The sequence below is a fragment of the Lycorma delicatula genome, chromosome 10, assembly GCF_047948215.1.
Source record: "Lycorma delicatula isolate Av1 chromosome 10, ASM4794821v1, whole genome shotgun sequence".
Taxonomy (NCBI): Eukaryota; Metazoa; Arthropoda; class Insecta; order Hemiptera; family Fulgoridae; genus Lycorma; species Lycorma delicatula.
In genome coordinates this window covers 43,990,141-44,009,257 of record NC_134464.1, presented here as the reverse complement: position 1 = coordinate 44,009,257, position 19,117 = coordinate 43,990,141, and the positions used below count along the sequence as shown (strand labels likewise).

The following is a 19,117-nucleotide window of genomic DNA, read 5'->3' as shown; positions in this document are numbered from 1 at the left end:
TTTAATCTCAGAATTTCAAAAAAAACTTTACTTAGATGCACTTATGTTTTAAGAAGAATGTGTGTACAAATATACATCTTATCTTAGTTTCAGTAGTTTTTGCCAGGCATTGATTATAAGTCAGTCAGGACATCTAGTATTTAGATACAAATGATTGCAAAATTAACAATTTAAAAAATTATAAAATAGCTATTTATACACCATGTATATATATTCACCATACACTATCAAAAGGGAAAAAACAATTCATCATAATATTGAATATCTGAACTGTTAACAAGTATAATAGACTGGTTTATCACAATTTTCTAAATCAATGCGGTTTATGGCATGTAAAATAGCTGTTTTTAATTTATGGGTTTAATTTTTAAAACCAGAGGTGGCCTAATAAACTGAAATTTTGGTACCACTGAAAAATGTCCTGGCACTTGTACTACATATGTGATCTGAATGAGGGGACGAGAGGATTGGTACTTAATTGGCTGGTTTTTTTTTATCCTTGTACGAAGTAAAGGAAGTATTGTGATCGCGAAAAATTTCGGTTTTCAGATTTCAACTTTGACCATATGCGAATCCATTTTGACTAGTTTCGGCGTGACGTCTGTACGTACGTACGTATCTCACATAACTCAAAAAGATTAGCCTAAATCCAAAAAGATTTGAATTTAGGACTGTTGTAACATCTAATTGTGCACTTCCATTTATCGACTGGACTACAAAGTGTCCAAAAATTCTCAAAACCCAAACATTTCGATTTTGGACTTTTTCTTAACTGCACTTTTTCTTAATAAGCCCTCATTGAGAGCTTTTCAACGATATAAGTGGTACTTACTTTCATTGGTTCCAGAGTTTAGTCCAATAAAATTTTGATTAATGAAATATTTGGATCTTACAAGGGGAAGGCACATTGGTTCGAATCCGACTGCATCTTCTTTGTTCTAACTTTTTTTAAAATTAAAATATATTGATTTATTAACCTCTGATTGTAAAAAGATTTTTACAATAAATAATAATTCAATAATAACAATAAAAAAATATATCAGAAGTTATTAATGAAATAAAATTTTATGTACTTTTCATTTTTAAAAAAAATGTGTATATGTAATTTAATAGGCGTACATGGAAGTCATGTGGTGTCCACATGACTTCCATGTACGCCTATTAAATTAGTCATGTGGTGTCCACATGACTTCCTATTAGCACATTATTAATTTACCACATAAGCACAAAGCTTGGGGAAAATGATGGAAATTTTGTAGTATACAAATAACATGTTTGACTGGAATTGAAACCTGAAACCTCTGGACGAAAGGCTGAGATGCTTGCTACTACTCCGTTATGAAGATCGACTTAAATTGCTAAAATTTAGTACAATATATAAGAGAGAACTTAAGATAAACAAGTAAATTTATCGCAGAAGGATTGGAGGTTGCTCTAATCTGAGTAACTTTTGTTTAGATCATTTTTTTTGTATTGTGTGTAGTTTACGAGAAAGTCGCCTGGGGTGATTAAAATGAAACACTCTGTATACAAATAAATTTTATAGTTAGTTTTTACGCATTTTATACTTAGTTTTTTAAATTTTCTCATCCAAATTTTTTGACATCAGATAATTAATGCAAAAAGATTCTTAATTAAAATTTTTTCATACAATTTGACCAAGATATCTTAAAAAATAGTATACAAAAAATAATTTTTAAAAAGATAGTTATAAAAAGAACCTTATAATTATTTTATAAAACAGAAATTATAGTTTTTTCTGTTTATGTAATGCATATTTTGTGTAGCAGCTATTATATTAGTTATTACCCTAAATATTTGTAATAATAATAATAATGACCATAAAAGTTACTTCAAAGGATGAAGATACCTAAAAGAAAATTCTTAAATAGGTGTTATGAGATAACATAATATGATATCTGATAAGGTAAATATTTTATGAAAGTATTTAATATGGTACCATATTTCTTGATAGTACTTACCATAAAGCTAACTACTACCAATGTCTGTTGACATTATTGTGTAAAATGTTACTTACTTTGAAATTAGGGTAGGCTATACTTATTTCAAAGTAAATAATATTTTACGCAATAATGTGAGAATCTACAACTAATATAAGAAAAGTAAAATATTTACGGGTAAGCCAAATTGTTCGTAGGTTCATTTAGAATATCCTCTTTTTCGGTTTGTAAACTGAAAGTAAAAGCCAAAGATCTCATTTTTATAACTTCGAACACTATAAATTTGTCAAAACTCACACTACCACTACTTGTTTAAAACGGAGTCACTATGTTACTTTTTCTAGTTAATTTATTCATATACATTTCCGGTCGGGTTTTATATAAGTTAAAAACAATTTTTATGGATCAAAGTATTTAAAAATTCAATACATTTAAAAACAATTTTTTTATATTAGATATTTGTACAGACGTTTTATAAATACATAGATTACAAAATTCTCTCTCTCTAATTTATGCAAAACTGTTAAAAAACTACTCAATGAAGAATCTCATAAACTCTTGCAATTTTCATACAGTTTAAAGAAAAAGCTACGTTTCAGATTAGTAATTTTAAATATTAAACTAATTCAAGGGCACAAGTATTGACAATTGACATATTCCATAATTACAAAATAATGACTGCTGGATGGCATCACCACTTGATTTACGTCGTTAATTAAAACTTGCTAAACGCATAGTTAGTTTTCAAGTTTTCTACCGGTTTCTATTTAATGTGAAAAATTAATTTGGTGTTTGGAATAAATTTTTTTACTATTGCAAAGTTTTAATAAGATTTAGCCTAAGCTGAAAATTAGTAGTATTCTAATTCACAAGCTTGGTAATTTCAATGTTGGGCCCACATATAATCTGACGTCATAACGTCTAAAGAAGCCATGTTTTCGGGGTTGATCCTAGTTTTTATCGTGCTAATCGGTTTTATTCACTGATCTCTATAACTGGATAGGATACTTTGGCGTAAAATAGAATTACTTGTTCAAAATTGAACACATTTCACAAAATCTGCAGGCAGTTCTCCCATATCATACATCTTATAACACAGTTTAAGTATTTCTTACATCCCTTGTTCATTTAAGCATTTCTAAAATCCCAAGGGAAGTTCATTTACTCCATTTGACTTTTTATTATTTATTTCTATAATTGCTTTATGTACTTCATCACATTTTAATATATTTTTTTTTTTCTTCAGTCATTTGACTGGTTTGATGCAGCTCTCCAAGATTCCCTATCTAGTGCTAGTCGTTTCATTTTAGTATACCCTCTACATCCTACATCCCTAACAATTTGTTTTACATATTCCAAACGTGGCCTGCCTACACAATTTTTTCCTTCTACCTGTCCTTCCGATATTAAAGCGACTACTCCAGGATGCCTTAGTATGTGGCCTATAAGTCTGTCTCTTCTTTTAACTATATTTTAATATCACTGTTCTTTTATCCTCTTCAGCTATCTCCTATTCCTTTTCTAGTTTTAGCTCCTCAGGTTTCTCTCTTGTCATATTCCGATCGTCCATGTATTCCTTCCATCTTTCTCTTACTTCTTTCTCGTCATGTAGCATCAAATTTTAACCATCCACGTTATTTTTTCTCATTTTACCACTCCCTTTCCATTTATCCCATGTATTGCTCATCACCTTTCTATATATATCTATCAAACTGTCCATTTTTTCTAGATCCTCAATATCATTGCATTCTTCCTTCAACCACCTTTCACCAACATTTTATGTTGACTTTTTATTGTTTAATTTGCCATACAATACTTTATTTTTCTCCTGTTTTGTTTTTATTTTCCTTCATCGTCAGCTGTTTCTAGTGTGGCATTTTTATTTTCATCCAGATCTCCCCAGTGTTCTCATTTTTCTTTTTGCTTTCTTTAATTGCCTTAGCTTCTTCTTTTTCCTGTTTAACCTCCGGTAATTACTTTTCAGATAATACTTTAGAATATGAATGAGGATAATATGTGTGAGTGTAAATGAAATGTAGTCTTGTTCAGTCTCAGTTCAACCATTCCTGAGATGTGTGGTTAATTGAAACCCAACCACCAAAGAACACCACTTTCCACGACCTGGTATTCAAATCCGTGTACAAATAACTGACTTTACTAGGACTTGAACGCTGGAACTCTCGACTTCCAAATCAGCTGATTTGGGAAGACGCATTCATCACTAGACCAAGCCAGTGGGTTTTAATTGCCTTAGCTAGTTTTTCTTTTGTTGTCTTCTCATCTAATCTCTTCAACTTTTCTAAGTTCCATTTCTTAACTGCTTTTGCTTTCTCTTCCTTCTTTAAAGTAATTCTCAATTTCATCAATGGTAACCCATTGGCTTTCTTAACCATACTCTACATCTTTAATCTACTAAGATATCCATCTATTAGCATGCTGTGTTCCAGGAGATAATCACAAACATCTCTTCCTTTCATGTTTTTTGAACTGAGTGTTATAAATAGTTTTTTCTCTTGGCAAAATTCTACAAATCTGTTCCCTATTCCTTACCCATAAACCAAATTTCCTTACCACACTTGCTTCTTCCACTTCTCCATTACAGCATTCCAATGTCCCATCAGTACTTTACAGAAGTTTTTTTTTATTTTATATCTTTTATTCATCACAATATGATCTACGGCCTCTCAAAAAGTATTAGAGAATCTCAGAAATGCTTTTCAAGTTTGTGAAGGGAAAATTCTGATAGTCGTCTCTACATGGCAGAGAGGGGATAACAATTGTATATATTTACAATTGCTAGTATATACAAACAGATAATCAATGAACTGAACTACTCCTGGTATGAGTATTGGCACATAAGTTGGCACACAAAACTACTGCATTCAGCAAACATTTAGCACGGTACTAGGCGAATTGAAAATATTGTCAGTTTAACATAGTTGATATTTATAATTAAATTTATATATAATGTTATTTAATCAAAACTAGTTTAATATGCCAATTAATATTATTAATTTCAAATGCTTTAAACAATTATTTCTTCTACACACTTTATTACTGTTACTCACAAATTCCAACGTCACTTTATTTAGCTTATGGCACCAAAACACAACACCAATTACAGTGAAAAATTACAAACAAACACTTAACAAATTAATATAAGCTGCTGATTCTGGAGTCGTCATCAGGAAATCTTCAGGAGTCCCTTCATAAGCAATCTGTCCTAGGGCAAACTTCTGTGATGTGTAACAGTTTGATTTTCACCACATTCACAAAGGGGCGTCCAGTGTTTTGCCCCATTTGTACAGGAAATAGGTGCACCTACCATGCTGAATTTGTATCACTGTTGTTCGTATCACTGAGTTCGAAGTCACTGCTGTCGGTAGATTCTACAAAGCTTGTGTCCGATTCTGAATTCACATTTATCATAAAATTGTTGATGTACACATCATATAAATGTTCATTTCAATGTAATTTTTTCAACATTGACAACATGCTTGCAGACACTGCTCCACTCAGCTTCAGACACTTATGAAATTCCTGTTCAGCTAACTTAAGATAACCAACATGTTAAAAGTTCTATTTCTTTTAGCAACTTTCTCTTTCACTTGACTGCATTGAAATTATTTCAATGGCATTTAAGTCAAGGAGATAAGGGGGCAACCACAGAACTGTGTGACCATAATTTTTGAAAATGTTATCTATTAGAAATTTCTTTTGATTTCCTTTGTGTAATTTTATAATATCATATAGTTCAGTTTTTGTCATAACAGTTAATTCATTGTTCGGCAAACCATTTTATCATATCGCCTTTTAAAGAGTTAGAATTTGGCTGCTTTTGTAGCAGAACGTTGTGATATGATGCGTTATCTAGTACAATGACTGACTGAGGTGGCAAGTTGAAAATACACTTCTCGTAACCTTTTCATGTACTTTTTGGAATCCATCGATTTGTGATAATCTCCTTTCTCATTTGACTCATACATAAGTAAAGCATTGTTAATAAATCCTGTATTACAACCAGCATGAACAGTTATTAATAGTGAGCCCTTGGATACTGGTGTTTTCAGTCCCTCATGAAGGTTTATTGCATCTACCCATGATTTTGATGTTGCATAACTATTTTGAATGTAGGTTTTATCTGTGTATACAATCGGTCTTACTTCTTTGCGAAACAGGGAAATTTGTCTTAGAAATTTAAATCTTTACATTTTAATGTCATGCCATTCTATCAGTATTTTCCAGTTGTGTTCTGTTTTTCCCATCTAAATCCCATTTTACGTAATATTCTCCGTAAAGATCTTACAGTCCCTTTGAAATTAATTTCACTTATGCGGGCTTTTTGCATAATTCTCTTCACAGTAGGAACAAATTTTTTGATTACATAAAATTTATTTATTAAACACCTCAAAGCATCAGTGTCAAACGAATCTAACTTGCTTACAGTACGGGGGTGATTTACACGTTTTCTTGGTGAAACAAACACAGACAGTTTCATTTGACTTCACTTCTGCTATAATTCTTTTAGGCCATTCATTTTGATACTTTTGTTGCTTGAACAATCATATTCAGCACTTCAGTTTTGCTCATTATTCTGATCCCAGCATTGTTTTATAAAAAGAGATTGCAAACATTGAATACAATTTCCTTTTCATGACTATGAACCATTGTACCTTTTCCTCCTAACTTGGGTATTTTAAAAGAAAATAACTGTAATGAAATATTAAAAATTTCCATGACTGAATTTATGACAAAGCCTTAAATGAAAACAACACAACAAACAGCGATTAAATCTTTCTATAATAACCATGTCTAAAATATAATTGCAAGCAAAATGTGGCATGATTCTTCACAGCATAATGATTAGGGTAGACAACATTCCATTAAATTTAGTAAATGGAATTCTTAGAATTGCGTGTTGTGTTTATAACAATTCATAAATAGCACATTACTCATGTATGATTCATGAATGATTCTACTAGTATTAGTTGCTATACAACAGGGCCTAGATAGATGTAGGCCTAGATCACAACATCAATATATAATTTAGAATAAAACTCAACAATTACATACACTACAGTAACTGTATGAAACCTGTTTTTTTTATATATTACCATACTACATAAGACATATAGAAAATGGTAATGTTTTTAGTTTGTTTATAACAGAGGCCAATGCATGAAAAATGCTAATACACAGTTTTCACTCCCTGCGCCAACATATGTGGCAGCGAGTCTAAGGAATTCCCCCATTGTAAGTGTCAACAGCCTTTTCAAAGGGCATATGAGCAGTCCTTTTTTGATACCTTCAGTACTCTCGTATATCTCTTCAGTATCTTAGTATCGATGTTAGTATATATACTTGTACTATAAATACTGCTGAAAGTGGGCAGTGCACTTTCAGTAGTCGATACGAGTGCCAACTAATTGACAGTTTATTCAGTTTTACAGTAAACTTTTAAAAATTAGTTGAACAATACACTTAAAACTTGTTCTTTAAGGATTTGAGAACTGGTTGGCTGAAACCTATTAAAGTACGACATATGGCAGTTGTTATATGTTCCAAAGAAATGTTTTTACTAATTTCTTTCTATTTTTAAAACCCTTAAGGTAACTTCTAATATCCCCAAGCTAAATATATATTTAGGCATGGTTTACTCAAGAGGAGATTATCAGAAACGTAAGAATAATGATATTCTTCAAACCAAAAGATGGAATATCAGAAGTTTAATTAAAATTGGAAGGGCTGATAATTAAATATAAAAATTCTAAGTTAAGCTTGATACATTGGGAATTAATGAGGTGAAATGGAAAGATAAACAAGACTTTTGGAAGGGATAATTAAAATAATATCAAAAATGTAACTGTAAGAATGGAAAAAATAGTGAATAATAACAATATATAGGGCAAAAAGGATTAGTCCTATATTTTTCTTTATTAAAAAATATGTATATATTAAATTATTAAAATTAATCTTTTTAATTTATATATAAATTATAATATATATAGTGTGTCCGTAATATAATAGTGGGGTTTTAAATGGTTATAGCTTCGGAACAAAGCATTGTAGAGAGATGAACTGTACGTGTAATGAAAAGAAACACTACAAGTTTATATGTGCGAAGGCTAGCACATGCGCATTGTGTTTCCAGTACATGCAAGCAGTATATGGCATTAGTCATCATTAGTGATGGGCATAGAGGTTGAGTTGTGATTACACAAGTGATCAGACGTGTGTAGTTTTGCTCTGCTGTTTTTGGTGTTTTGGATGGTTTTTTGGTGATTTTTAAGGTTCTTTGGATTGGATTTGTTGGTGTATGATTAATGGATATGGACACGTAATTTGGTGAATTTCAGACGATGGACTATTCAGTTATTTTGATTTTTTGCTTTTCCTATACTGTAGCATAGGAAATTCGGTCGTATTTAACCGAGTAATTAGTTAAAATTATTCTAAGTTGAAAGACACAACAGTACAAGTGTGTGACGTCATTTAGTTGTAGTAAACAACGACTTCAAATATTTTTCGTATTCGAGGCGAAAATATTAAGTCCTACCCATCTCAATTATACGGAGATTCCTTTTTTACATTTTTCTGGCTACACCTCCCTTATAGAACCAAATCATCCGGGATCTCCACTGATCTGTGACTCCTCTATCTCCTGACATCCAACCCCAAAAAATCTCAAAAAATTCTTTCCAAGCCAAATCCTTTTGTTTTTAGATGTTTCACGTCATCCCCGACCGTTTAAACACTTGCCGCAAAAAAACCCGAAAAAAACATTCCGACCACATTTTTGGATTCAAACAAATTATCTACCCGCTTCCCCCAACCAAAACCCCCAACAGAATTTACCGTGTGAGATGTCGATTTCAAGTGTTTTTCGATCCTGAGTAAGAACCTGCGGTTATGTTTTTTTTATCGCAACCCGATAAAAAATGGCAGAACAGCCTTTCAAAGTGACAATAAGTTTGACCCATTCCCCAGTGTGGGGGGAGACACAACGAAGATCCAGAAGACCTACGTTTCGACCCCGGATCATCTTCAGCGAAAGGTGATAAGGAGAAAGGCGATAAAACTCAATACAAGGGAGAAAAAGCGAAAGTAATCAAAGGTGATAAAGACAACGAGAGCTATACGACAGAGAAGCTAGAAGCTAGAGTCCCCAATAGAAGAGATGCAATAGAAGATAGCAGCGATGGGGATCTTACGAATGGTACCGATATGGATTATTTGATGCAAAAAATTGAAGAGTTAATTTCGCATGTTAAAATGAACGTGAACACAAAGCACGAAGATTGGGCTTATCGGGTACTAGAATTTGTAAGGATGTAGAAACATAAGGATGAATACCTTATACGAAATAGCGAACCCGATGTTTAGCCAGAGTAGTAATACTCAGACGAAATGCAGACAAAACCTTGAGGATAAACAAAGGTCGAACAGAGCCGAGATCAGAGAGAAAATAGAAAACGTTCTGGAATCAGGTGATTGGAGAATTGGAAGTCATGAACGTTCGTTGGCCGAAGGATATGATCAAAAGAGTGGACGTCACATATGGCTTCCCTAATGAAGAGGTGGAAGATACCCGAGTTTTTCTCTTGTTGCATGATCATTGTGCAAATGGCCTGTTTATGAAGACGATACGCGAGTCCGTCCCTGGAATAATGAAGAGGTTAGATACGGGCACAAAGATACCAAACAGTATAGTGCTTAGGGATTTAAGAAGTACAGATATATTTTACCCCGAAGACAATGACATAGAGAATTTCGTCACCGTTGTGATTGTGACTGAAGAGACTTGTGAAGATATGACTAGAAATCTTATAAGGGCTCTGCATCGAATCCGCAGTGCTGAAAGTGGTACGCTCGAGTTTTATGTGCCGCACGAACGTATGGGGGATAAGCGTGCAAAGTTTGGAATACTGGAGTCGTAGATCAGACAAATCTGATAACAGATGACAACTTTACCGTACTGAAAAAGAAGCGAAGAAGAAAATGTCTCAAGGACCTCCCTCATCGATAGTCAAAGTTCAAGCTGGAACAATGCACGCGGACTTATTAAAGGAAGTATTGGTGGAGATATGGTTGAAGATATACTTTCAGTCAAAAAAAGCAAATCTGACACATTGGATATTCATGTCGTAGATTCCACTACGAAACGAAACGACGTTAAAACAAGGATAATGGCTAATGTCGCGGAAGCGGTGGTCGAGGATAGATCATATGGAGGATGTAAGATGACTTTTTATGTTAAGGATCTTGATGTTGATGCAACGATTGACGAAATTGCTACAGCGATCAAGAAAGAAATTGGTCCGGATATCCCACTCCGAATTGCTGCAATGAGACCAGCTTTTGGGAACACACAGAAGGCGACTGTCCTATTATTAACTAGAGACGCAAAATTATTGTCTAGCAAACCTAGAATAAAAGTGGGCTGGCATTCCTGCCGAATAGAAATCAATACAGATGAGGTAAAATGCTATAAAGTTGGAGTACGGGACATTTATCCAGAAATCGCACCTCATTATGCTACAGTTCTGGCGGAGCCGGGCATCACGCTAAAGAATGACTAGAACTGCAGTAAAGCTAGACACCGGGCCGGAGGCCGGAATGTGAAACGAATAAACAATGAAATTTATTCAACTCAACATGAATAGAATGGCGACGGCACATGACCTCGCTTGGAGGACGGCTATCGATAGAGATGTGGATTTTTTACTGGCTGTTGAACTAAATATCAAGTTTACAGACAACTGGTATACAGATGAATTGCAGGATACCGCGGTCAGGAATGTGTCGAACCGTTGGGCACCGTTGATATTAAATACGGAGAGGTATTACAGCAATGAGACTGTCTGTATGCATAATCATTTGCGGGAATATTTCGCAAAATTGTGACGACGATGGATATGAAGAATTTCTAAACGAGCAGGAAGATACGATCAGAGCGGAAAGAAAACCAATAATCCTTACGGGGGATTTTAACGCTGAATCGTTTGAACTTGGTGGCACCAAATCCATACGACGTGGTTACGAACTGGCGGCACTGTTAAATACACTCAATATGGAGGTCGTCAATACACCAGGGATCTGCACATTTGTAGGTTGCGGTAGGGGTTCGGTAATTTATCTCGGTAAGCGGTCAAAGCTTCCAAAAGAGCGGCATGGAAGCGTTTAATATCATTGGAAGACGACGTATAGAGGAGGGCATACAAGATTGTTATGAAAAGGTTCAGTGCGCCCCTTCCGCAGCTTACACGGGAACAGATTCAGCAAGCGATCGAAAGGCTATTTATTATTAGAGCAGGAGAACAAGTGATAAAACCAGGGTTCGATAGAAGACATTTTTCCACGGACGAACTTCAATGGGCAATTACTCGTATTAACCCCAATAAAAGTCCGGATCCTGATGGGGTGCCAGGTGTTCTGCTAAAAGATCTGACTAAGATATATCCATGGACGGTTCTAGATGTATTTAACGAAGTGCTGGGGCGGGGCAGCTTCCCAGAACATGGAAAACCGGAAGTTTACTGTTAATCCCCAAACAACAAATAAAGAATACGGCTCCGGCACTCCGGCCTATACGTCTTCTACCGACAGTTGGCAAATTATATGAGAGGTTCAGAATGGGAGAAGAAATCAGAGCGACTGGAGGCCTATCTCAAGCATAATTCGCATTTATACAGGATAGATCCACCGTCGATGCCTTCAGAAAAGTTGTATTGTGTGCGGATACGTTTAGAGTGGGCACCTGGAGGATCAAAAAGATTCCCTTGATGTTCCTTCTGGATGTACGAAACACGTTTAACTGCCTCCCATGGGCTGTAGTGACGGACGAACTTGAACAAAGAAATATAAGTGCATATATCCGTGCAGTCATTTGTGACCTTTTGAGTGAACGAGAGTTGATTGTTACTGCTGAGGACGGCGAAGTACGGTTCCAGATGCAAGGGGGAGTCCCACAGGGCTCTGTCCTGAGCCCCTCTTTTGAAACATTTGTTTTGACGATATCTTGAACTTTAGTTATCCGGCGGGAATCTCCCCATTGGCCTACGCCTACGGCCTGGCACTGTTAGTGTCAGGTTGGACCGAAGATGATGTCGAGCAGAAAGCAAACTTGGCTATATAGCTGGCGAACAGATGGCTCAAAGATCGCGGACTTAGTCTGGAATCTAAAATAAACACAGGTATTAGCGATTACTGGCAGAAGAAAAATTAGGACTATCTGTGTGAACGTGGATGATCACATAATAGAGATAACGAAGTAAGCGAAATTCTTAGGGATTTGGTTCCAGCAGTCAGGAGTATACAACAAGCATATTGAAGAAATTATGATAAAAGCAGAAAAACAATAAATTCCCTAGGTCGACTGATGGGACACAAATGGGGTCCCAAACCATCAAAACGTAAAGTGATATCGGGTTCTGTGACAGCTATCATATTATATGCAACTCCCGCGTAGTACACAGATTTTAATACACAAAGGAATATAAGAAGATTGAATTCATTACAAAGAAGATTAAACGTAAAGATCTCTTCTTACAGAACGGTGTCCACCGTCGTGGCGTAAGTCCTTGCGGGGATCCCGCTGATTCATCTTCTGGCAAGGAAGCGCAAATGTATGTATGAAGGTATGAATCGCCAAGATGCGGTTGAAATGTTATTACAAGAGTGTTAGACAATATTGGATACAGCCCATACTAGCTTGTGGACCAAACGACTGATACCCTGACTGCGCCCATGGTTGGAGAGGGGCCACAGAGAGCTGGGATATTACATCTCCCAGTTTCTCTCTGGCCATAGGGAATTTGGAGACTAAACAGATTCAAGAAAAGAAAATTTTATAATGGCATTTACTGAGGATTACCTGCCTCGCCACAGCACGCACTCTTCGTTTGTGATAAGTGATTTTGCATAAAAGTAAGAGAACAAATCACGAATATTACCCCAGATACCGTAACAAGCTATCCGCTACGTGGTACACAGGAATAAAGAAAAACAGAGAACATGATTACCGTAATACTAGATACGAAAGAATCAGATAGCACGGGTTGGTCTAGGAACTATTAAAAGGTTAAAATACGACCGACGGCTGGAGAGGGACCCGGGAACGACATAGTCGGGTATGGATTACTCCTCTCTGTTTGGCCGGTGGTAAACAAAGACAAAACCCACAGCAATCATTTTACCCTGAAAGTTTATGAATAGCAATTGATGGCAGATAAAGAAAAACTCTCTACGGATAGTAACGGACATACAGCCGGCGAGTAGGGAAGCTCGTTAGAGTCAAGAGACACTCTGCTTGGGTCGTGCTAAGCTTTAACGTAAATCCGTCCCAAGTAGAGCAGAGAAAAAAAAGGTGATGAGCTTAGAACCCACCGCGTTGGTCTCGTGGTGAATGCATCTTCGCAAATCAGCTGATTTCGAAGTCAAGAGTTTAAGGTTCAAGTCCTAGTAAAGGCAGTTAATACTAATAAGTTATACTTTTTTATGGATTTGATACTACATCATGGATACCGGAGTTTTTGGTGGTTGGTTTCAATTAACCACACATCTCAGGAATGGTCGACTTGTGAGTGTGCAAGACCCACTTCAGTTACAATCAGTCATATCATCCTCTGAAGTAATATCTCATGGTGGTGCCGGAGGCTAAACAGCAAAAATACTAATGGGCAAAATCGAATGATTTTAATAATCGAGATATTTGTAATCGAATGATTAATTCGAAATATATTACTAATTTTTTTTAACAAGTGCAACATTGAACAATATTATTATTTTAACTAATACACTTTAATAGCTGTTACTAATGGATTATTTCATAGGTTATGTCTTTCTTTTTTTCTTTTTCCTGTTTAGCCTCCGGTAACTACCGTTTAGATAATTCTTCAGAGGATGATATATATGAGTGTAAATGAAGTCTAGTCTTGTACATTCTCAGTTCGACCATTCCTGAGATGTGTGGTTAATTGAAACCCAACCACCAAAAAACACCGGTATCCACGATCTAGTATTCAAATCCGTGTAAAAATAACTGGCTTTACTAGGACTTGAACGCTGTAACTCTCGACTTCCAAATCAGCTGATTTGGGAAGACGCGTTAACCACTAGACCAACCCGGTGGGTCGTAGGTTATGTCTGCCTACTGGTTAATGGCATCGCAATTAATCCTTCCCTAAAAATTATTTTCTGCAAATGCAGTGGCTTTATTTGAATTATTACCTTATTCTCCATCAGTCGCTTATATTTTGATATTTTTCTTTTTTGTTTATAAGTCTTGTCTTACTTCGTATGGTGTTATTTGTTACCATTTCAGTCAGTGTTAAATAATGGCGTTTTTGAGTTGTTTCTTTAGTTTTTGGATTAAGTCTATAGAATTTTTCGTTTATTTTAGTATTAAAGGCGTTATTAATTAATAGAAGTTACTCATTTAGAGCTACTTCGTTACATTTTGATTTTACTGAGTTACATTATTTTTCGTTTATAATTTAATTTAATTAATACATAAATTTAATGCAAAAATATGGTGGAATACAGTTATTACAAAATATTCGTGTTTAAATTTGTTTTGCAAGGTTCAATATTAAATTATTTGTCATAAGAACATTCTGTGTGATGTATGAACCCCCTGTGTATATAAGCCCTGGTGGTTGCCAGGAGCAGTATTATACGTACAATACAATCATAAGAATTGTATTATTTCTGTAAATATGTTAAGTATAATTCGTTGTTTAATAAATGAAATCGGCCCGGTACTAATTCTGGTATACAAAAAATTTTGCTATATTTTAGTTATTATATGGAACGCTTAAACATTGTTTATCTATTATTGTATATATATTGTCTATTACATATAAACATGTTTTTTTTAAACAAAATTCGAAATTAATAACAGATTTTGATAATAGAAATGTAGTGTTTTACCTTTTTTGATATCAGTATCATTTTGTTATAAACAATTTTATTTATATTACAGAAATTTTTGTTTTTTGAGCGCAAGAAATGATATCTGTGAGACTCTTACCGTACGGTTTAGTTTCATTGTAATTTTTTTTTATTTACGTTTACCTGTACAAACTTTTACTTTGCTTGTCAGCTTAAAATTGATGTAGAATTAAAGATAGAACGAGTTAGGAAAGAGCATCAACACATAGATATTTATTGACAACATAACCTAGATCATAAATTTGTGTTTTGTTCAGTGGTTTTGTTTTTAATTTTACGTGATGGTTATTATTTGTATTTTTGTTGTATTTTTTTTTTAATAAGTTATGGAGCTAGAAAGAAGGAGATTGATGAAAAAGTGTATACTTCTGTTTGCTGTGTCATTAGCCAAACGGCTTAGGGATATTTTTAAAAAAGAATATTCTCGGCGATATATCTTTTCGCACAGTGAACATCCTGCACAAAAACTGAAGAAAACACGGCCATGGGTTAAAAAGAAGACTAATCGTGATTGTCAGTCGTCTTTGACTTCAAAATTTGTCAAAGAATTATCACAAGATGATCCATTATCTTGTTATAATTTATTAGGAATTAATCATGAACAGTTTAATTGGTTGTTGGAAAAAACATCCCCTGCTATTCAAAAAAAAGATACTTTTATGAGGGATGCCTTACCAGCCCACATTAAACTGAAAATTACTTTAAGGTATTTAATTACTGGTGATTCATTCAAAACTCTTTCAAAAGTGTCGGAAGTTCCGAAAAATACAATTAGTACTTTTTTACAGGAATGCATGGCTGCGTTATGTGATGTACTTGAAGATTATATTAAAGTAAGTGTGATTAGATTACTGAATCCTTACTGAAAATTACTGTGCTCAAAAAAAAAAAATTAAGTCAATAGGAGTTAAATTCTCTTGAAAATAAGATTACTCATATTTGAAATAAACTATCTTGAGTACATGATCAAAATTTTCATGCCTGAAGTAATAAAACTGTTATTAGAACTGGAAAAAGTAGTCGGCTAGAATATGCAACTAAAGAGTGGAATCTGTATTTTAAGTAAACTATTTGTAATAACTGTGGTGTAAAACTGAAAATTTTGTAAAAAGTTTAAACATATGAAATATTTTTGAATTTTTCTCAGACTATGATAAATGTAACTAGAATATCTTAATAATTTTACTATCTTAATAATTTTCAAAATTATTAAGGGTATAGATCAAAGATCTATACCCTGATTGATTTTATAACTAGGCACAATAGGCATGTGCCTTAGGGTGGCAGACTCCAGGGGGCAGCATGACATGGAATTTTAACACCACAGAAACCAAAACTTCTTGAATTTTCTGTTCACAAGGACACAGTTTAATGTATGCTTCTGTAAAAGATTACCATCTAAAGCAGTTGTCAGCCTTAAGTAGCACAGCGATTATGTATGTATGCACAAGCCTGTGTTATTTATTCAAATTTCTTTAGTGAATTTTCACAGATTATAAAATGGTATCAGAAGGAAGACATACTTACCTGTCAAGCCTTCCTTACTTTGTTAATTTGAAATGAGTTGATACGTTACTGTAGTGCCAAACTTAATAAGTTTCATTGCATAATTGTAAATCTTTTATAAGTTGTGAACGGTTTGTTTAATTTATATTAATTTTAAATGAATTTCAAATGGAAATGTATATATTCATAAAATGCAGGTACATTTTTGACCATGTGAATAATGTACAACATTCAATGCATGGGTAATGAAAATACACAATGTTAGTATAGTGAACACACAATATGTTATATCATCAGTTAAAATAAAATACTGCATTAAAATTGTTAATGCAGTTTGTCTTATTGAAGTTTTCAAAATAGACAAAATTTATATTTGCAACATTGTTCACTCCCATATAGTAAAAACTATGAGTATATTTCACTTTAATTATAGCTGAAGATAAAATTAAGAAACAATCAAGAAATTTCTGGCTGTAATTACTATATCATATTTTATTTATTTTTTGTAGAAAAATAAAATAATATTATAGTTGTATGTGAAGTTAATAATTTTTTTCAGATTCCAGATTCTGAAGCAGCCTGGAATTCTATTGAGAAAGAGTTTCATGAAAAATGGAATTTTCCTAATTGTTATGGTTCACTTGGTGGAAAATGTGTACAAATTGCCCCTAGAGGTCCTGTGGGTTCTGACTCACATTTTGATCCAAAGCATCATAAAATTATTTTTTTTGCATTAGTTGATGCAAACTCCTGTTTTACTTGTATTAGTATAGAAAGTATGAAACAGATTTCGGGTGGAGAAAATTTTGAAAATACTTTTTTTCATAAAGATTTAGAAATAAACAAATCTCATATACTAAATAATGGAGTTATCATTGCAAGTGATGCATTTCCATTAAAAGAATATCTTATGGTACCATATTTACAATCTAACATATATTTAAATAAACAACAAGTTTATAATTATTATTTACTAAGAGCCCTTAGAACCGTTGAAAACGCTTTTGGTATTTTAACATCCAAATTTCATATTTTTGAAAGACCGTTTACTATTGGGATTGATAAGATACCTGTTTTAATAAAATCCTGTTGTAGTTTACATAACTGGTTAAAGAAAATGAATCCATCTTATGTTGAACCAGGGCTTGAAGATTCAGAAGTTATAGTTAACGGAGTTGCAATACCAGGAAGTTGGCGTGAAAAAGAACCTGCAGCTTTAAAGAATGTAATAAATTTTAGGACCTTTGAAACATCTATAAGTGCTCAAGAAAAACAAAATTGGTTCATTGATTATTTCTTTGAAGGATGTCAGGTTTCTGTTAGCGATGAAGATATGAATAATCATAATTCACTAAATAACATTAATTAGGATTCATATGTGTATGTATAATGTGGTTATGTTGTATTTTTGTAATTTGCTGTACTTATGTAATGACGCATACATACATACATACACACGCATGCGTGTGTGCATGTGCAAACACACATACATATGTATATATATATATATATATATATATACTATTTTTAATAAAATAATATTTTTAATATAAAACAAGCATTAACTTTTATAAACCCTGAGCATTTTTATCCGTTCTCTGATATCATTTGTGCTTTAAAAAATTTTAATACAATTTTATATTAAAATTAATTAAAAATTAGAAAAAAGGTGAGCCTGTAGCCTGCCACAAAAATTTTACATCGTTTATGTTTCATTACACATGTTTTTGTCAACTGTAACTAAATAGCATTCATGAATTCATTCGTACTAACAACAACAAAAACTTTTATGACAAAAAGGTTCATAATCTGTTTCTTGAGCTGTGATTTTTTAATACAGCTCTAACCCCAATGTTTTCCTTTTTTATCCCCAAAACACAAACATAATTTTAGATAAATATTTATAAACAAAAATTAAGTAATAAACACATTACAGAACCAAGAAATCAAAATGAAAAAAAATAATGACAAAAGATTGAACTAGCAACTCTATTATAAATTGTATTGTGTATAAATTGTATTGTATTGTATACAGTACATTGTTTATATTAACATTTATTCTATACTTATTTCTTTTTATAAAATTTCAAAAAAACTTGTTTTTTTAAACTTAATAGTTATTTTTTAACAAAATGTAAAAAAAGTAATAAGTATAATAAATGTTAAATGTAAACAATGTACTGTTTATAGTACAGATTACAATTTTTTATACAGTAGTTAATTTATTTTTTTCCACTAGATGGTAGTTATATGTAAGAAATGCTTCATTCAAAATATAAATGTGAGCACATACAGCAAACAAAACAATGCTTCTTGACATGAATGATATAATGATTTATACAAACGATAATTATTTTATAAAAATTGTAATTTTTCCCCTATTTTTAGACCCAGTCAGGTCAGTTGACTTAATCCTCTGATTGGTGCAGTCTAATCATGAGAAAATAATTAAAGATGTTTAAAATTGAACTCAATAGATTAGAGGATTTCTTTCAGTCCTTATAATAAATAATTTTGATAATTATAGGTTGGAAATTAGGGATGATTTAATTTCTTTGGCCATTTCAACCATCATAGTACTATACTGACTGATGAAGCTGGAATAGTAATAACAGAAATGACAAAATGATTGCATAAACCATTTTTTTTTTTTTAAATAGAAGAAAAAACAAATTTTATACCTAATCTTTTTTTTTTGT

The 19,117-nt window shown here is 33.2% G+C and overlaps 1 protein-coding gene across 1 annotated transcript; it reads left to right on the top strand.

Moving 5' to 3' along the window:
• Positions 1–15,125: 15,125 nt before the first annotated feature.
• LOC142331537 (uncharacterized) lies at positions 15,126–17,946 on the top strand. The gene is made up of 2 exons (XM_075377526.1): positions 15,126–15,745; positions 16,978–17,946. Exons 1-2 carry the CDS (start codon positions 15,239–15,241, stop codon positions 17,785–17,787), a joined length of 1,317 nt encoding a protein of 438 aa, XP_075233641.1. The 5' UTR covers positions 15,126–15,238; the 3' UTR covers positions 17,788–17,946.
• The last annotated feature ends 1,171 nt before the right edge of the window (positions 17,947–19,117 follow it).

Excerpts from the sequence above, each read along its gene's own strand:
- LOC142331537 (XM_075377526.1), top strand. The coding sequence starts at position 15,239 with ATGGAGCTAGAAAGAAGGAGATTGATGAAAAAGTGTATACTTCTGTTT. Across the intron at positions 15,746-16,977 it reads TACTTGAAGATTATATTAAA|ATTCCAGATTCTGAAGCAGC; the intron begins GTAAGTGTGATT and ends AATTTTTTTCAG.